General features: G+C 41.8%; 1 protein-coding gene across 2 annotated transcripts in view; it reads left to right on the forward strand.

Annotated features, from left to right (window-relative positions):
• The first annotated feature begins 1,925 nt into the window (after positions 1-1,925).
• VAMP7 (vesicle associated membrane protein 7) overlaps positions 1,926-21,173 on the forward strand; it is a 44,462-nt gene continuing 25,214 nt past the window's right edge. Inside the window, exons 1-6 of one of the 2 annotated variants that reach the window (XM_019627641.1) lie at positions 1,926-2,059; positions 9,280-9,367; positions 9,707-9,861; positions 14,875-14,932; positions 16,923-17,060; positions 19,247-19,337. In XM_019627641.1, the coding sequence (XP_019483186.1) occupies positions 9,716-9,861; positions 14,875-14,932; positions 16,923-17,060; positions 19,247-19,337 (433 nt within the window). In that variant the 5' untranslated portion in view covers positions 1,926-2,059; positions 9,280-9,367; positions 9,707-9,715. The remainder of the gene's footprint in view (positions 2,060-9,279; positions 9,368-9,706; positions 9,862-14,874; positions 14,933-16,922; positions 17,061-19,246; positions 19,338-21,173) is intronic. The other variant, XM_019627640.1, reaches the window with a different exon arrangement.

Here is a 21,173-nt window from a genome sequence, read left to right on the forward strand (position 1 = left end):
TGGGGAGAAGTTGCACAAAATATCTCACCATTTCTTGTTTTTTTCCTTTTATTTCTTTCTAAATATAAACTAAATAAAAGTAAACACTAGCTATCACATAAGACCTAATGAAGGAGAACTAATGACAAACAGAATGCTTGTTCAATAGATACTGACTATCCTTGAGTGCTTACTCTCTGTCTGGTACTATTGTGCATTAATCGTTGCAACAATCCTTGCATACAGGTAGTACTATCATCTTCATTTTAGAGATGAGAAAACTGAAGCTTGACAAATGAGATAGTTAGGAGATAGAATTAAAATTGCTTGGTGATCATTTGGATGTGAGCATCGAGATAGTGAAAGCATTCAAAATGATACCCAGCTTTCTAGTGTAGGCAACTGACTGTGTGGTTTTGTGCCAGTCACCAAAATGGTATTACAGAGGAGGAGCAGATTATGGGAGAGGAGAGAGTAGAAATGTATTAGGCCAAATGAGTGCTACATTAAGTTTTAGGTGCCTGAAAGAGATGCCCAGCTGTCATTAGATATTTCAGTCTGGGTTACAGGAGTCCTGTCTGGGCTTCCCATCTGAGGGAATAATCAGCATATTGCTGCAACCAAAGCAATGGTAATGGTTACGATCACCCAAGAAAAGTGTGAAGAGTAAGAAGAGAGTCTAGGGCAGTCCTATGGGACATGAATATTTCAAAGGAAAATGAGGATCTGTCACAGAAGTGGGAGGGGAACCAGGAGAGTATGACATCTTAGAAAGAGCCAAGAGACTAGAGGGTGCTATGAAGTGAATGTTTGTGCTCCCCGCCTGAATGTATATGTTTGAGCCCTGATCCTCAAGTGGTGGTGTTAGGAGGCGGGGCCTTTGGGAGGTGATTATGTCATGAGGGTGGGGCCTTCAGGAATGGGATGAGTGCCCTTACAGAAGACGTGAAGGCGATGATGTCGCTCCATCTTGTGAGAATTCAGCAAGAATGCAGCAGTCTGTGGGCCAGGAACCGGGTCCTCACCACAACCTGACCGTACTGGCACGCTGCTCTGAAATTTCCCAGCCTCCAGAACTGTGAAAAATAAATTCTTGTTGTTTAAGCCATCTAGACTATGACATTTTGTTAAAACAGCCCATACTAAGACAGAAGGTTTCAAGGAGGAGGGGAATGAACAATCAATGTAAAGTTGGCAGAGTCGAAGTTGAAAAGTGCCTATTTATTTTAGCACCGCTGTTGAGAATTTTGACTGGAAAGGAGAGGTGGGAGGAAGCCCACAAGGTTACGTCTGTGTGGTGAGTGCTTTGGGGGGTGAGGTTGAGAAAGGTGACTCTGGAATATTTTAGATGAGAGAAACTTTGACAATCTTTAAATGCTGATAATAAAGAGCAAATAAAGACGAATCAGGAGACAGACGTGTTCATCAGGGGAGCCAGTCTCAGAGTTGGCAAGAGGGAATAGTGATGCAAAGCAGATGGAGGAGCTTAGATCAAAGTAGTAGTAATAGTTGTTGTTGCTGCAAAAAGAAAATGGGAGAAAGGATTGCTGAGGTGTCCAAGGAGGTTAGAAAATCTCCTGACGGAAGTACAGGGAGTTCCTGTCAGATGAATTATATCGCATTTTGTCTGTGAAGTAGCAGGCGACACAACCTGCTGAGACTAAGCGGGGAGATGGCGGGAGAAGATCGGCCCTTTCTTTATCCCGCCGACTCAATAGTGGCCAACTCTTTGTGGCCCTGCATCCTCTTGTTTTCCCGGAGGAACAGCGCTTGACGTTGTTTACGAGAGTTGACTGAACGTGTGACATACTCCGCGTATGACAGTCGAAACTACCACTCCCGGAATGCAGTGCGGCTCCTAGGAAGTATGGTGCCTTGGAGCGCTCAAGCCTAGCCCCTCCGCCCGCAGCCATTGGAGGAGTGCTCACATTCCCAGGAGGCCGCGCGCGGGTGGGGCCCTATACCCGGAAGCTGGCGGCGTCCGGTCCCTGCCGTCTTTGGGAGCGGGCAGTCGGCGACGCCGTGCTGACCCGCGCCCCTCAGTCCCGAGCCCGCGCGCTCTGAGAGGGTGCCCGGACAGGTAAATGCAGCGGGGCGCGCTTGGCGGAAGGCAGGGAAATGACGGCGGTGGGCGAGCAGACAGAGGTGTCGACCGGAAAGTGCTGGGGTGGGAGGAGGAGGCGGCAGTGCAAGGGTGACGTCCTTCTCTGGTGTCGACAGTTCGAAATGTCAGGCAGGTCCAGTTTTGGCCAAGTGCGTTTTATGCCACTGAAATGGCCTCGAGTTAAAGAGTGTCGGAATGCGTCACTGAAGTTTTTACAGGAGGGAAAAAAATGTTAACTTCCCCTCAGCTCGCATCCCGCAAGATCTCTCTCTAGCATTTGAATCTCTTGACATCTCTCGAGTCTTCTGAAAACTCCTCGCTACGCCCTTGTTTCGATGACGTCACTTTCTGCGTCACCTCCTCCTCTTGAGCGCCCACGTGGGTTTCTGGTCCTTTGCGTGCCCTTCCTCCACCATCCAGTGTTGACATTCTTCTTCCTCAGTTGGGATAGGAACTCTCATCCCCGCCCAGATCTATTTTCTCAGCGTTAGACCTGTATGACGTCATTATTATTATTGGCCAACTCTGATCATGTAATAGATTCTTTGGTACATGCTTTACATCTCCCTCTCCCATAATCCCCACAAACAATCAGTTATCAAATCCTTTTCTGTCTTATTCATTGCTCTCAACTATCTGTACCTCCACTGTCCCACCCTCGATCTCAGAGGATACTGTCATGTCATGTTTGGGACATTCTCTCCCTTTGAATGGCTGTGGTTGAGAGCATACCCACTTATATGTTTAACAGATATTTACTGAATAGGTAATAGGTGCTAGACATTCTTCTAAGCGCAAGAGATATAGCTGGAAACAAGACATAGGAGATCACTACTCTCAGCAGCTTACATGTTGGTGTGTGGGAGCAAACAGGAATAGTCCAAGATCATGTAATATGGTGGTGGTGGTTAATGTAAAATAACACAGGTGGTTGACTTGACAGAGGAGGTTCCTATCCTGAGAAAGAGGGATTGGGTTGGGGCTCAGAGCATCACCCAAAAAGAGTACTTCCAGTACCAACAAGAATAGTCTTATCTGTGACCAGACTTAAGGTTTTCGATAAATACCCCTTCTTTTCCTCGGTCATATCAATGTTTGTTCTTCATTCTTCTGTCTCCTCCAAGGTTATTACATCAGAATTGGTGGTTTTTCTGTCGTTGGCTTATTTCCTCCTAAGACCCAGGCAGAAGAGTTGGGGGTTGGATTATTCACAGCTTAACTGCTTTATCTTACTTATGGAGATAATAAAAATATTTGGTAGTCAAAATATTCTTCTTGCCAGGTCCTACTGAATATAAAGTTGTCTATCATTTATAGTATATTTAAAACCCAATCATGCTCAGTGTTCATTCATTTATTCAAGAAATATTTGAAGGAATTGTATTGGGTTGTTGGAAAAGTCATGATGCTTTTTTTTCCATGTTAACACATCTAAATTTGGTCATCATTTATTTTAACTGCTGTACATTATGAATATGTTAGAATTTATCCATTTCTTTCCTGACAGGTATCATGACAAATTTTTGCAGTGAAAAACATAGAAAAAAATACGTCATGACTTATCTGACAACCCAATATATGCCAGGCACTGTGCTGGGCACTGGGAACCTAGTAAGGATAAAATAGACACTTTGACCTCTCTTCCAAGGAAAAATAGTTGTAACAGTAGACTGACAAAATTCCTAATACGTAGGCTCTCACCTGCATTCTTTTTTTCTTCATTCAAGGTGAGGTAATCACAAAACTTGAAGAAATCTCCTGAACAATTGTGTACATTGTTAGATTATTCACTCGCTACATTTTATTGCATTTATTTGTTTGTGTCTGTCTTCCCCATTGTACTGTGACTCCCTTGTGTGTAGAGGTCTCTTTTCACTGGTCTTCATGCCTCCAGTGTCTACTACAATGACTGCCATATAGTGACCCTCAGAATGTATGTGTTGAACTGAAATAGAAAAAACTATTTGATCCAATCCAAATCACGTAATTTATACAAGGCCTTCTTTATATAAAGCCATTAGACTTATCCCTAAACCTTCTCGCTCACCAAATGTGGACCATTCCATTTCATGAGGCTAGTTTATGTACCTTCCCTAGCTTGTTCTCATGTTTGTGTCTTCTCTTGTTCTATAGCTCCCTCCTAAAATGAGTTCCCATCTCTTTCCTGAGCACCTTGTGTGCCAGCCCCCCGTTTAATTCAGTGGGCCACTTTAATAGTATGTCCCATGATACAAGGGTGGGAAAAATTTAGTATTCATTGTGTTCCTGTGAAACATTCGGCTAATGAACTCTTGCAAGGATCCGCATAATACATCCCCTTGCGGTAATATAAATGATGATACAGGATGCTTGCTTTTTATTTTGCATTGACTATTACCATGTGCTGTGCATTGAGTTGATTCTTCCCCTTTTTTCTGTTTGAACAGTTGCACAACCTTTATTCATACAGCACGTTGTGGTATCATTTGGTTTCCACTTGGTACAATCACATCTTTGAGGATCATTTTCTCCTCAGCCTGAGATAATGTATGGTTCATGTTATTCTGCCATACTGTCATTTTCAGAATAGCAGATAAAAGTCTCAGTTCTTAAAATAAAAGTTTTGTTCCTTGCAGATACCTTTCGACTGTAAATTGTTACTGCGAAAGATAAAATTTATCTTTATAACTGATGATTTAAAAACACAACAGGAATACAAGAGTGCTTGAGTCATGACTGTCATTATGATTTTAGGATGTGCCAACCTCAGAGCAGCCAGACATGCTTCTAAGGCATTAAAAATTAAGCATTGTCATTTTAGGGAATTTCTTGCAGCCTGTGCCTTCCTAATGCAAATGAATACTGAATTGTGTGCCATCGCTCATTTATAAGGTATATATATATGTAGATGATCCAAATATTCACATACATTTTTTAATTTTCCAAAAATAAAACTATAGAATTTAAAAATTTCTCAGAACACATAGACTCGAGGGTGAGGAACACTGACTTGGCCTTTTTCCCCAGTCAGTTCCCTGAAACTCTCCAACCTCCGCTGGAAGATGCGTCCACCCAGGGGGAATTTGCATCATTGCTGTGCTGTTTGACTAGCAATTTTTTAAAAAACGGGCAGTCCCTTACTCACAAATGGATATATTCCAAAGGCTCCTTTGCAAAATTATTGCAGGATGCACTTTCCTCTGTAAACAATGCTATTTATGACATTTCATTTGTTATACCAACCAGTAGCATCTTACTTAACCTTTAATTTAATGGACTGAAAGAGCTTCACCACAACTTATAATAATTCCTCTATAAGAAAAAAAGCCACCAAATCTTATGGTTATACCTCAAAGGTACATTGTATCACAGCTTGACTGCCACTCTGATTATTTGTAATTTACTGCAACAATACTGATAACCAAGAAACATAATATCGGCCCATGGTGCCTAATGTGTAATAAAGTATATCGAAGCTACTGATATTAAATTGAGAAAAATTGCTAGTGAATTTTTGAAAAGAGAATAAAATGCCTGTTACATTTGAAAAAAGAAAAAGAAAAAAAGCCACCCTGATACATTGTAATTAAAAAAAATAAAAATAAAAACAACTTCCATCATACTTACAAAGAAAGAAACAAACTAACTAACTATATCGAGCATTCTCATTTGAGTTCCCTCACAGCATATCTTCTCCTGGAATCCCAGCAACTGGAACAAAAATGTTCTTTCCTTGGAACCTTCTAGGCAATAGAAACAGACGTTTCTAACTCCAAGCTGTTGGAGGTTGCCTTTCTGGCCCAATGAGTAAGGAAAGAGATGGGATGGAGGTTTTGGAGAGGAGAGGGAGGCAGGTTGGGGTGATGCGGGTATGTGGAGAGGAAGAGTAGGAGTGATTTGGGAGGAACAGTTAGTTTCTAAGATGGGAGTTTATTGTGTCCTCAAAATGAAATGTTGTATCCTGACTCCTGGTACCTGTAAATGCAACCATATTTGGAAATAGGGTCTCTGCAGATGTAGTCATTAAGATGTAAGTTAAAATGAGGTCACACTGGAATAGGTGTCCTTGTAAGAAGAGAAGAGACACAGAGAGTGCCATGTGAAGACCTGGACACACATGGAGAACACCACATGTCTATGGGGAAAGAGACTGAAGTGCTTCAGCTGGGGGCCAAGGAACGCCATGGGTGGCCAGCAGACCAGCAGAAGCTAGGAAGAGACGGAAGGATTCTCTCCAACAGATTTCAGAGGCCGCGCAGCCCTGCCAACATCTGGATTTCAGGCTCCTGGCCTCCAGAACTATGAGACAGTACATTTCTGTTGTTTTAAGCCGTGCAGCTTTTGGCACTTTTTTATGGCAGCGACAGAAATCTCATACAGGATTCTTAGGAGGGGTCAAGTAGAATGGGGACGATGGCTCTTGGACACAAGGAGTCATAAGAGAACAGGGAAGGACAGTGTCGAGACAGGGCTTTCCTTTATATTCCATTACCTTTTTCTCCCGCCTTTTCTCTCTCTGGCTTATCTTTACATTCTTTTTCTTCTTAAATATTATATTTATACAGCACTCTATGGTTTACTAGACAGTCACATCCTGCTAATAATTAGCAAAGGCAGGTTTTCTAACTTCAAATGCAATATTATTTCTACCACAGTTGTTTCTGTTATCCCGATACTCAAGACATTACAGGTTCTATTGCAAGAGAGTTACAGTGGGGGCTGGTGAGACGTACTAGGCGGGGCTTTTAGCACTATAGGAGAGAGGAAGAAATTTCTATTAGCCACATCTGAAAGGAAAGGAAAGTTTCTGTTGCTGTGGGCCCGATGTTTAAGTCAGACATTTAAAACTTGAGGACTGCTTTTATTGAACACGACACTGCTTCCCTGTAACTTCTATCCATTGTTACTAGTTATATTCTGAATAATGCACTCCCTGTTCCAGGTGACTGTACTTTATATAAACTTGAAGACTGCTGTCACATTCCCCCTAAGCCTTCTCTTGTTCATGTTAAATATTTCTACTTCCCCTGGCCATTCTTCAAATGACACACTCTCCAGGTCTCTCACCCATACTGTTGCCCTTCCGTGCAGTCTTGAAATGCTATACCAGCAAATGAACTCCGTATTCCACTTGTGTTCTAACCCCACAGAGTATAATGGCAATAGTACTTAAAGAGATCAAGATACGCTGTTTCTTAATGTAATTTAAGATTACATAAGCATTTTAAGCGATTACCTCATGTCAGTTCATAATGAACTTATGGTCCACTAAGACACTAGATATTTTTGTATTGTTGCCAAACTCAGTTTTCTTCTTGAAGCTGCTGAGGGACTGAGGCTGCTACTTTTTCATGTCTCTGTGTCAGGAACCGTATGAGTTTGCGTTTCTGTTTCTCTGTGTTTTTGTTCCACTCCACCACATGTCTCTTTGACCCTAAGCAGTGACTTACTTCTTTATAAAATTTCAGTGACTGTTTTACAGTCATCTTCCTGTGCATCAGTGAACACAGCTAGGAGCTGACACTTGTTCCTTCTCGAAGCTTTCTCTCCCTTTGGCTTCCAGGCCACCACACTCTTCTGGCTTTCCTCTCCTGTTCCCAGTTTGCAGGCACCTGTTCCTCCACCTTTCCCTCAACTGTTGCACCTTGGGTTTTGTCTTTGGTTTTCCTGCAATTCTGGTGTGCTTTGCTCTTGTTTTGTTTTTGCTTTTGTTTTGCATGCAGTGTGTCTTCAGCAAATAAATCAGTTGGAAATGGCAAGTCTAGATGAGCTCATCTAGAGATAAGAGTGCAGAACCAGTCCCTGTGGAAATTCAACATTGAGAGGTAAACTGGAGGAGGCGGACTCAGCAAGAAGACAGAAGGAGCAGCCAGATATGTAGGAGTGTTTCAAGAAGGAGGGTTAGTCAGCGATGCTAACTGTTCTGGGAGGTCGAGTAGAGTGAGAATGGAGAAGTTACCACTGAATTTTGTGACATAGAGGCCGATGGTGATCTTGGCAAGCATGGTTTCATGGAGTGTTGAGGACAAAAGCTAGATTATAGTAAGTTGAGGCATTAAAAGGAGGTAGAGAAGCAGTGAGTGTGTAGATTATGATTTGAAGAAATGGAGCCATACCTGGAGCACGTTATAGGGTCAGTTGAGGCTTTTAGAATCGAGAGACATAATGTATGAAAAGTGATTTGGAAATTACAACTTGCTACATATGTGTAAGGAGAAATCCAGAAAGAAGATGGCTGAGGACATGACTCTGGGGAACACCCTCATTTAGAGAGTGGAACGAAGAAGAGACTCCGAGAGGAGCTCAGTTCATGAGAGAGATGGGCACTTCCGCTGTGTGCTGTCCTTCCGTGCTGGGATTCCAGGAAGGGATCGGTGGGTTCCCTAACCTCAAGCATTGTGTCATCTGTTGCTGAGTTTCACAAAATATGGCTCTGCAGGTCCCCTGCAGCCAGCAGCTTGTCTTAAAGTTATAGCTCGGGGCCCCACCTCAGGTCTACTGAGTCAGAATTTCAGGGCATGATGCCAACAATATGAATTTTTAACAAGTGACTCTCGCTCTGCCACCTAAGATACCTCATTCACACTACAGTTAGAGAACCACTGGCTTATTGGATGAAACTGAACATGTTAACAAATAACATTAGGTTGAAGAGTTAGTTGAAGAATAGGAAGGCATTTTCTCATCTCTTTTTATGTTTATACCATTAGATAAGACAAACTGGGCTATTCAGTGGGGAAAAAAATAGTACTGATTCATAAATATGAGAAAAATAACCTTAACCTCGTGCTGCATTGTTTTAGAAATGTTTTGCTTATGAAGGCTCTTACCATAATCTGTAGAAGCATTTCTCTCTCGTGGAAGGTTTGGGTCATTTTCACTTCATTTCTATTATGGGTCATGCCTTTCTAATAGAGGCAGTATGCACACAGGGATAAGATTGTGGGTTTGAATCCCAACTCTTACCACTTACTAGCTCTGTAATTTGGGGCAGATTGTGTAAGTCATCTATATATACTTCAGTTCTTCATTTTAATATAAGAATCATAATGGTGTATACTTTCATTGATGTGAGGATTAAATGAGCTGATAATTGTAAAATGCTTAAAATGGTGCCTGACACATAGTAAGTAAGCACTTAATAAATATGGGCTATTATTATTGTTAATACGTATCTTTATGAATCTAGAGGCTAACTTCTGTAACTGTTTCCCTAGGATAAATATTCCGGATGGGATTACTGCATTAAAGGATGAAGACATCTTTACGTCCCTTTTGCTATCTGTGGTCATTGCTTTTCAAAGGGTGAAATGAGCTTGTGCTGTCTAATTTATAAATGCAACCTATTTATCAGTGTGTGTGTGTGTGTGTGTGTGTGTGTGACATAATTACATTGCATACACACACACATAAATACACAGGTACATAGTTGGTATGCATATATATGTATGCATGTCAGCATGGTTTAGGTTGTAAGCTTGTACAAGACTGTGATATTGTTAAATTTTTTACATTTAATATTACAGTTAGTACCTCGTCAATACTGTCTCCAGGTAGATGTTGATGAATGATAGTATGTTATTTCTGAAAGATCATGTCAAAGAAATATTCTAAGTCTTGTATGTCTTTTTGTCCTTTTGATAGATTGAAGCCATGGCCATTCTTTTTGCTGTTGTTGCCAGGGGAACCACGATCCTTGCCAAACATGCTTGGTGTGGAGGAAACTTCCTGGAGGTGACAGAGCAGATTCTGGCTAAGATCCCTTCTGAAAATAACAAACTAACGTACTCACACGGCAAGTGAGTTCTGCTCTGCGTGGGTAGAGGGTGAAGGAAGTGAATTCTAGTATTATAATCAGGACAGTGGAAAGCTATGAAACAAAATTCTTGGTAGATAATTTGAATAAGCTGACAGGACAGTAACCTCTACTGTTGTCGAAAATGTCTAGTTGTATCAGTTAGAAATTTAACTTGTGATTATTTTATTCTAGCACTGAAGTGATGTTACTACTATTTTAAAAAAGATAATGGAAATGCTAGAAGTAAAAATGACTTGCGCTCTAGGTTATGTGAAAGTTGATATAGATATAGAGTATTCTTGTCTTCATTCTTTTAGTAAATATTTACTGAGCAGTTGACTACTGCCACGCACTTTGCCTCGTGGTGGGGCTACACCAAGACATTATGTAGCAGTTGCCCTCATAGGGGTTGTAGTTTAATGAAGGAGGCAGTAAAACCCATGGACAGTTGTAGTAGAGGGTGCCATAGTGGTGAAGGAGGGTGGCATTCCGGGTAGAAGGAGCAGCTTGTAGGGAAGGATGGAGGCGTGAGATCGGGGGCATGGTTAGGGAGCTGCGGGTGGCTTTCTGTGACCTGTGCCCAGCGTGGTGGAAATAGAGGACGGGTAGAAGAGAAGCCATGTAGGGCCTTACAGGCCATGTAACCCATTGGACTTGACGCTGTGGGCAGTGGGTGGGCGCCGAAGGTTTTCAGCTGGGGTTGACATGATCAGCTTTTGCTTTAGAAAGATCACGTTGGCAGCTGCTTAGACAATGGATTGGAGAGAGCATAGATGGAAAATCTTAGTAATCAGATAACAAGTCCTTCAACCTACCACATCAGCACTAAAAACAGTTTTGTTACTTAAGCCATCCTAAGTTTCTTAGTTCTTATCTCAGAAGGAGGTCCTTCCTGCTTTCCAGGGCTAAGTCCTTGTATAGTGTAGGATCTAGCCTAAGCCACTATAGGAGAGTGACCCCTAAGTACACTGTTGACTTAAATGAGATAGCCCAGAGGCGAGTGTTTTCGGGCTGGTGGGGTGACTCGGCCATGTTTACTTAGTGCTTTCCAACTCTGCCCATGGCAGCCCCTTCAGTTCGTGTTGCTTCCCTGTGGTCGCCCAGAGGTGGCCTCACATGTTACTGTTCAGAAGCTTCTGCTCCCACTTGATTGTTTGCTGTGTAGTTATGTAGCTAATCTAGGAAGGGAGGCTAGGATTTGTTATTTCTATCTGTGCGGCCATATGCTCAGCTAAAATCTGGAAGAAGTTGCAGGATGTCAGGAGACAACTTACCATATTCCAGTCTCCTTTTCCCGGCCACCCAAATATCTGGGCGCACACTTCTTCCCCAACATAGAACACGCCACCTCCCTGCAGGAGGTGGCCTCAAAGACTCATCTGGTCATTGTCCTGAGAGTCTGGGTGACTCTCAGCTTCAAGTCCCGAGAGTCTGGGTGACACAGTCCTCTCTGTCAGGTGCAGGAATGGCTCCTGTGACCCGCTGACCATAAACTAAACCAGAAGCCCTATGTTCCTCTGCTCCCCCAGCCCCACCCAGTGGACAAAGGTGAAATAGGCACAGCAGCACTGCAGTGGAAGGTGCAAACTCCAACTTAAGGGAGGAACGAGAAACACGTCGAGGCTGCTGCGGCCCAGCAATGTGAAAATCAGTGCTTCACCGCCATTTCACAGACTTCCTGCTGTGACCCCGGCGTGGTTAGGGCCCTGCTTTGTGAGCGGATCCCTTGTCTTTCTTCCGCGACTCCTGGCTTTGCTCTCCAGGAGGCTCCTCCTGCTCCATTATCCTCTCTGGCCACATTCACAGTGGGTATTAGAGAGTTGTCAGGTATGGGAACTGGACAGTCTTGTGGCCTGCTGCTTGCTGGTGTGGCTTACAGGCCTACAGGTTGCCTTAGGGGTTAAATACTCCCAGCTTCTTGTCAGTATGGCTTTCTGGTTTCTTCAGAAACGTATCAGGCTTACTATCTGTGTTTCTAGTCAGCTCCCAGGAAAATGCCCAGGGAAAGCACGTGCAGTCCTTTTGAGGCGAGGCCAGGAAGTAGGGCACATACCTTCCACTCACATTTTATCAGCTACAGCATAGTCACATAGCCATAGCTACCTCCAGGGGAAGCCAGAATGTGGAATCCAAGGAAAATGCGGTCTTAGCACAAGAAGGCTATGCACTCTGTCTGCTGTGCCTCTCCACCTGCGTCCTGATCCCGTCCAGCCCAGTATCCTCAGGAGCGAGGCTCCATCACCGAGTTGGTTCTTCCTTTTAACCTTCTGCCTCGATCTCTCCTATAATCATGTTCCATCACCCCATTCAAAAGTATCTGTTATTACTGTACACCAAAGGAAAGACGTCCATTTTACTATAAGACAATCATTTCTGCCCTGGAATCTGATCTTCCGCTGAGCCTGGAATTTCGGAATCATTTCTGACTTGTCACCAAACCCTTGCTTCAGTCCATTCCCTCTTCTGTCCCCACTTGTCACAGTATTAGTTTGGGCCTTTATTGTTTCTCATTTCTAATAGCCTCCTCCTAACTGGTGTTTCTGCTCCCTCCTTAAATCTAGTTTTCACATTTCTATGATTACACTTCCTTGCTTAAAACCCAGTGCTTTCAGAATAAAGCCCGCATTTGGCCTTTGCAGTTTGGTCCCTTCCTGACCTTTCTACCTTATCTTTGTAGGACTCCTTGCCATTCCCTGACCAAGGAGTATTATTTCAAGCTTTAGTATATTTGTTTCAGGCTTTTGCATCTTAGAATATCCTTCCCCTCGTAGGCTCCCTGGTAAATTTTTGCTCATTTTACAGGTCTCGAATGAAATACTTTCTTAATTCTTTAATCCTCATTCTTTAATCCTTCTAAAAGGGCACTTCTGTTCCTGTCCCCTCCTTCAGCAGGTACTCCTGGCCCTCGGGCTAAAGTTTCTTAACATGAGTTGGAAGATTCTTCAAGATCTGACCCGCTCCCTAATCTGGCCTTATCTGTCACTATTTCAGCCTTCAGTTTGTTCTCAACCATACTTAGCCATTTGCATTTCAATGTTGCTGCTTTGTGTCTTCCTAGCCTTTGCAATGGTATTACCTTTTACTGGAATATGTTTGTCTTACTTTTAAAAAATCTGACTCTGTCTTCTTGAGCTTGGGTGTTTCCTCTCCTAGAAACCCCTCACTCCAAAACTGGGCCAGGTGCCTCCTTTTTGTGTGTCTCCATAGAATCCTGGGTGTATTCATATTGTAGCCCTTACCACACTGTATTATAATTGCAATCTTTATTTTTTGTCTCTGTCCCCTGAATGTAGGCTCCTTGATGGCAGGGACCATCCCTTGTTACCTTTTGTTGTCTTTGCACCAAGTTACTCCCAAGTGTGGTTTAGGAGAAATAAATTTTGTCGGGAAAAGGATTTCCATTTTGGACACATTGTATTTAAGTTGTCTGTGGCACATCCAGATGGGTATGTGTAGTAGACAGCAGCATATGTGGGCCTGGAGCTCAGGAGATAGGTCAGATGTAGATTTAGGAATCATCATCATCATTGTGGGAGCTGAAAATGAACATCAGCCACAAAACATGAGAGTGGATGCTGCCCTCCAGGGAGCGTGTGCAAGCAAAGCAGAGGGCTGAGGACGCTGGCAAGCATTAACAGAGAAGGACAGAGACTAGCACTTAGAGCAGGCGAGCCCGGTGTCAAGTGGTATACTGGAGGGAAGCACTGCCCAGAAGAAGGAAGTGGGCAGTACTATCCAGTGTTTCCAACGGAGCCACTGGAGGTGGCCATGTGGAAATCGTTGGTGAAATGGATGAGAACTTTTAGAGTAGGGGGGGAAGACAGTTTGCCCGAGCTCCCACACCTCCTTGTACTTCTGTCAAGCCTGCATGTGCACATTAATACTATAATTCAGCAGGTGCTCCTGTCTGTCCACTGGCCCAAGGTGGAAATGTGGGAGGCAGAGTTGAGCTATCCCCGTGCCTCACCCCCGACAGCCAGTCATCAAGTTCTGTCCTCCTGTGTCCTCTCTGTCACCTCTTCACTGCCCACAGGACTTGAGTTTATTTCCCCAATGGTTTCATACCTGCTCTGCTGCAGGGGAGTCTCCTGTCTGGCCCTCCCTCCTTTCAGTCAGCTCCCCACGCCCTACCCGAAGCATCCTTTCCTATTGGAAATCTGATCCCACTCTCCCCTGCCTAAAGGCCTCGGGTGCCCGTTCACTGTTCCTAGGATGATGCACTGGGAGGTTTGAAAGTCCTGCATAACCTGGCGTTGGCCCGCTTCTCCAGCCTCGCGTGTGCAGTCACTTTATTGTTCTTACAGTCTGTCCCCTGGTCATGTGACCAGCTTTTACTGTCCTGAACCCGTTACGTGCTCCAGGCTGTGGTGCTGGTTGGTGTCGCTCCGGCTCACTCCTCCCCTTGCCATCTCTTGCTTAGCCTTCAGGTCTCACCTTAGACATGGCTTTCCTGTTATCCTTCACCTAACTGTGAGGAACCTCCTGTGTTCCCAGAGCGCCATGTACTGCCCTCAGCCCCCTCACCCTGCATACCATGCTTCCCTGATGATTTTGCTCATTTGTATCCTCAGCACCCAGGCAGCTACTGACTCAAAGCAGATACCGAACAAATATTACGGTTGAGTATTTGGTGGAAAAAAGGTGTTTGCTTTGAGATCTGAGGAGAGGGCAAGGAAGAATGTACGGCTCATGGAGGGTTAATTTAACTGCGTCCCTCCTAAGGTTTCCTCTCATGTTCAGGCCTTAAGAGTCCAATTGTGCTTTTATCACTGTCGTCTTAATGGGCACTATGCATACTGCTGCTTTGTGTAGCGAGGGTAGAGACCTTTGAATTTCTCATTTGTTCCTATCAGTTTGGCTTGAGAGAAACATGTATGCATAGGGGAGGGCGAAGAGGAAGAACAGACAGACAGCATCTGTAATTAGCGTTACCGAAGTTGCTGATACACAGAAGATAGGAGTGAAAGAGATACGGCTCAGAACCACAGTAATTTTTATATATTTTATTCTACAGTTACTTGTTTCATTACATCTGCCAAGACAGGATTATATACCTTTGTATCACCGATGATGTAAGTAACTTGGACATGCTGCTGTTCAACTGTGTGTACTATAAATGGAGTCAGTTCTTAATCAGCTCTATCTGTTGTGGGTAAAGGTGACATGGATATAACTGTTCCTAGCTGGAAATGTTTTCTATACTTTGCATTTATCATATAGAGCAGCTGAAGACAAGAAAAGTTGATACCTGGGCATATGCCCATCATCTCAGTTTTAATAGAGTTTCGCTTAGCCTCTTGTAACTTCTGCATTGATCCTGTTTAGTAGTGAGAATTGGTGTTCAGAATTATGACCCTTTGGTATCACATCCTCTCAAAGTTTATTGATCTGAAATACTAAAGTATTTCATTCCTCCAATCAATAGCTAGTGATTTTTTTAATGTGTATGAAGTTTATGCAAACAAAATCACAGTACATTATGATCAGCTTCGTAAACCCATAGTTCACATTGGTAGGTTGGCATTTGAGTATTTATAGGTTCTAGACTCAAGATGCTTAATAACTTAGAATGTCATCAAGGTGCTTTCTCTCCTCTGCTGTCCTTAGTGTCAGCCTCTTCCTGGACACATTTCCCTTCTGGTTGCATGGAGCCACATGCTTATTTACTCGTGTGCAGAGAAGAGGAACTATGTCTTGTTGTAGGAATGAGGAAACTTTTCCCAGAAGCGCGCCCTCCCCTCCCCCTGTTTTCAAAGTGGACTTCCTTTTATGTGTTATTGACTAGGGCTAAGTTACATACTTATTTCTAAATTGATCACTGACAAGAGGCATGGAATTGGTATGCTTGCCATAGGTCAGGGTTCTTAACCTTTACTGTGTCACAGACCCCTTTGACACTCACAGGCCCCTCCCACAGTGTTTTTAAATATAAAGTAAAGTACATGACTCTAAACGAAACCAAGTATATTGCAAGGCTACAATTATATTTAAATATATATTTTATATATATTAAAGTATTTTAAAAATTGATACAGTGATGTCTATGCTCCTTTATGAATTCATTAAATAACAAGATTTAGTCATGAGTCTAATAATAATAATTTTAAGTGGTGATGAGTATAAATGAGACCTCAAGATGAAATAAGATTTCTATTGGTGACAGAGTCACAGCTACCGGCTAATGCTACTATGGTGTGTTCTGTTCACAATTGAAATATAACTTAAAGATTAGTGAAAATAACAATGTAGTCTTTTTCCTATCCAAGTACATGGGCCCCTTGATTTTGGACCATAGACCCCTGTATAAGTAGCCTTGGCTGAGACTGAACACCTGGGGTGAAGTGGAAATGAATGTCAACCACAGTGATCATCACAGCGATTTTTATTCTTGGTTTCACAGCATTTTCTAAAATTACTTTTAAAAAAGCCAGCTATATCTGAAATGACTAATGGGAATGGGCTTGGAGTAGATGAGAAATATCACTAAATTTGGGACAGAGTTGAGTCTTGTATTTCTTAAGCTATAATTGTGTGTGTGTGTGTGTGTGTGTGTGTGTGTGTGTGTATGTGTGTTTGAATACATAAACACTTTTTGAGTAACTGGGCCTAGACTTGATCTTTTCAAATATATCACCACTGTTGAAATAAATCAATTCAGAGTTTATGTCAATAGTGTTATCTTTGTATGAAAGACTGCTGTTGTTAAGGATTCATTAAACATCTTGAGCTAGGCCGTCTAATAGATCCTGTGAAAGATACGGAGGAAGTAAAACCCAAAGCCTGCTCTCAAGAAGCTAACCTTGGATCTGTTATCTTCAGTGAGCAGTAATCAAACATATTTGGACTGGACTCTCAGCTCTTATTTACTAGTTGTCTGACCTTTGGCAAGTTAGTTCCCTTTGCAGAACCTTTGTTTCCTTATCTGTAAAGTGAGGTCAGTGCTAGTTCCTGCTCATGGAATCATTGCTCAGTAAATGTTAGCTGTTCTTACGGTTGTTGTTAATCATCCATCTCATTCTTTGTTTACTTAATAATGTGCACTCTGTGTTGATATCTCGTCAGGATTTTGAACGTTCCCGAGCCTTTAATTTTCTGAATGAGATAAAGAAGAGGTTCCAGACTACATATGGCTCAAGAGCACAGACAGCACTCCCATATGCCATGAATAGCGAGTTCTCAAGTGTCTTGGCTGCACAGCTGGTAAGATCTTCCTCAGGATATAGTGTTTTCAACCATATCTTCTTTATTACCTCAAAGCACCACGAATATAGGGGGCCCTGACCTGTGGTATTTTCCCTGTTTTATTATTATATGCCAACGTAGTAAAGCTTCCCTCATCAAAAAATGGAAAGGGGCCATTTGGGGGCACAGCTAAGAACTGGTGACATTCTCTATTAATAGTGGTCAGTATCTCAGGACTGGGAAGGACGTTTGGGATCATCTAGTTAAGCTGCCCATCTAAAGCACGGATCCACTCCATGTGCCACGTGGCCTGTTGACCTAACCATTGGTCTTCTACCATCCCGTGAGGCGAATTCCATGTTTGAACTGCTCAAATGAGTCATTTGAAAGTCTGTTTATCTGTATGAATACCTAATTGTCAGCTCAGTGAAGTTTTACATATGTATACACCTGTGAAATAACACCCTTTCCAAGACAGAAAACATCTCCATGACTGTAAAAGTTCCCTCCCTAACACTCTGCCTCAGGCAACGACTGCTTTATTTGCTGTCACTATAAATTAGTTTTGTCTTTTCTAGAATTTCCTATAAATGGAATCATACATTATACACTCTTTTGGGCCTTGCTGGTTTCACTTAGTGTAAGGCTTTTGGTGTTCATCCATGTTGTGTAAATCAGTAGGACCCTTTTCTTGCCTAGCAGTATTGTATGCATATAGCACAATTTCTTTATCCATTCACCCGTTGCTGGATATTTGAGTTGCTTCCAGTTTCCCCTATCGTGAATAAAGCTGTTATGACCATCCATATACAAGTCTTTGTGCGGACGTATGTTTTCATTTCTCTTTGGTAAATACCTAGGAATGGAATTGCTAGGTCAGATGATGAGTATTATTTAATTTTATAATAAATCATCAAACTTTTTCCAAAGTAATTGTACCACTTACATTCCCACCAGCAGTTCCATGTTTCTGCATCCTTGCCAATACTTGTTATGGTCTGCCTTTTAATTTTAGTCATCCTAGTGGGTGTGCAGTGATATCTCATTGTGGTTTTAATTTGCATTTCCCGGATGACTAATGATGTTGAGACCTTTAGAAATGCTTACCTTTTATCCATGCAACTTTTTGAGAGCAAAGACATTAAGTTCTATCTCTGACTGTATTGTGAATGAGAAAAAAATACTTATTTTAATTGCATACTTTCTTTTTCACTTCTCCTGTGAGTGTTCTTTTTTACTCTAGATTTTTTGAGTATTATACTTAGAAATATGCATTCCTCTGGAGATGAAGTTCCTTACCTAGTTATAAATCTTTATTATTCAGTAAGTTGGTTTGTTTTATGCTTCCCACTAGGAAGCATTCATATACATGAAACTATGTAAAACATCACCAACAAAAAAATGTACCAGCGCACAAAGTAAATAGGGTCAGCTGACAGCCAGACTTTCAACTTACCCAGCTTGTCATTAGCTCCAGTTCTGTGTGTGACCCTCTGAATAACTCCATGCCCATTTCCTCATCTATGAATGGCGATAATAGTAACATCTTCATCATAGAGGTTTTGGGTGGATTAAATAATATCCCCTACTTGAAGCATTCGGCACAGTGAAGTGACTGGAATATCCTTTATTAATTACTCCATGATTATTAGCTGTGGATAATAATTAAAAAATATATGCTATCATCAGTGTCTTACATTTGTAGATCCTATAAGAAGCCAGTGAAAATAGGATGCATATCCGATCCCAACAGAGACAAGAGCAGGTGCTGAGAAGCTGGCCATCCCCTACCTCATCATGGTCAAGAAGTAGGGAACAATTTAGGGTGCCCTTTCTCTGTCCTGTTCCCCCTGCCCCAGCTCCAGTCATCTTCTCTTCTTTCTTGCTTGTCTGAGCACAGACTATATTACCCCCTACTTCTGCTCTAAGAGTCTAAGATGTATATTTGATATGTTGTAATACACTTAGCTTTATTTAATTTAAAATAAGGTGGTATTTTTGCACATTTCATATAGCAGCATTTTTTTTTGTGCTGCCTGTATTTTTTGCTAGGTCTGGTAACAATTTTTGAATGAAGTGACATATATCTTGTGTATCAATAGAGACATAATTTTATAGCATTTCTCAATGTCATGCCTCTTCTTTTTGTTTTCCTATTTTAAATAATGTGTAGATACTGTAAGTTAAATATTATTGTCTTACAGAAGCATCACTCTGAGAATAAGGGCCTAGACAAAGTGACGGAGACTCAAGCCCAAGTGGATGAACTGAAAGGAATCATGGTCAGAAACATAGGTATGTTTCATGGCATAGTCCATACACACGTGGGCAAAAATGGTAATAGTGTACGTGATGGGGTCAAATTATTCTAGAGAGGCTGAAACAGAACTTCCTTACTCTTACTACTGGAAGCTAATTGTCAGCTGAGCTGTGGCGATGACATATCTGGGAGATGGTCTACTGTATGAGTAGTTTCTTTTCAGTACTTATGGCTGTTCTTCATTCTAAATTTGTTATTGTACTTAGCAAAACTAATTTCTGACGCCCTGACAACAGTTCAGCAACTTAGCATAATTCAGTTTTGGCTGGAGATACTCAGATGGCTGGTATTATCACTAGATACTTAAAATGTAACTATTTGACGTCCTTAGAAAGTTTGTAGCTCTTGATTGAGAGAAAGAAAGAATTGGACCAAAAAACTGTTATGTCCTTCCAGAGTACAAACTGTGATATAAATTTTGTCAGCCTGTGTTTTGTCAAGAACCTATTTAGCACATTAAAATAATCCAGAGAAATGCATCTATAATAGTTTATTTTTAATTGATTATTCAATGGTATTTCGATTTAGGATGATACTAGTTTTTTTCAAAGCACTGGTTCTCACAGTGCAGTTCCAGGGCCAGCAGCAGCAGCAGCCTCTCCTGGCATCCTGTTAGAAATGCAGATTTTCAGGCCCCATCTCAGACCTACCGAATCAGAAACTCTGGGAGTGGGACCCAGCAATCTTTGTTTCCACAAGCCTTCTGGAGAATTCCAGCGCATACTCAACTTTGGGAAGCACTCTTTTAAATATATCTTCTAAGGGAAATACATATCTCACAGATGGTAACTTTCATAAAATTCAACAAAAGTGATTACATAGTTGCTTTATAAGGTATTTAATTGATACATTATCAAATTTCATAAATGTCCATTTACTTACAACCTTGGATTTCGTATTTGATTTATTTTTATATTTATTATTAGAACAGTTACACATTACGAAAGGACATTTTTAGAAATGTACTCGTGGTCTCACCATCCTAAAGACTCATTTCTATTTTCTTTCCTTTCCATTTTTATCCACATGTATACATAGTTGTGGTCATGGTTTAGATTCAGTTTTGTGGAGGCAGACATGCCTGAGATTGAGTCCTGATTTCATTTCCTGCTTGCTGTTAGCCCTTGACCAATCCTCTAACCTCTGTGAGCTTTCTTTCCTAATGTGCAAGAGGGAGGTAATGGAACCTGAGGTTATCAGGATAAAGGAGGTAATGTAGGTTAAAGCACTTTGTGCCGTGCCTGGCACATAGTAAGAGCTGAATGCTTTTTAGCTATTGTTAGTCTCCTTTATGCTCGTGTAGTATTTCACTGAGTTATATCATAGGTTACCCATCGTATCCTTATTTTGGACACTGGTTCTTTAGAGCAGTGGCACCCAGAGTGCTGTTTTACACCCAGAGAAGGAAGGAGCTTGCTTCAGAATGTAAGTCAGCGCTGTGCTTCCTTCATTGAGAACGTCTTACCTTGAAAATTCCGGCTGGGCTGAACAGTGTGCTTAGGGATGTAGGTGAGGCAGTATCAAGCACTCTTAGGAGCGCTCCTCCTGATTTAGAGGATCATGTTCCTATAACAGTTCTGATATAAATGTTTTCGTGCCTATTATGTCTTTTCTTATTTCCTTAAGATCCATTTCCAGGAATGAGGTTAATAATCAAAAGGCAGAAACATTTTTGTGGTTCTTGATAGGTATGTCTCTTGGCTATTTCAAGTGATTTCCTTTTACTGATTTTAGTTTTAATTATACGTCTAAGTGCAGACAAGAGAACCTATTGAAAAAACTACTGATATTTATTTTTCCCCTTTTTTGGT

Source organism: Hipposideros armiger, unplaced genomic scaffold (assembly GCF_001890085.2).
Source record: "Hipposideros armiger isolate ML-2016 unplaced genomic scaffold, ASM189008v1 scaffold_738, whole genome shotgun sequence".
Lineage (NCBI taxonomy): Eukaryota > Metazoa > Chordata > Mammalia > Chiroptera > Hipposideridae > Hipposideros > Hipposideros armiger.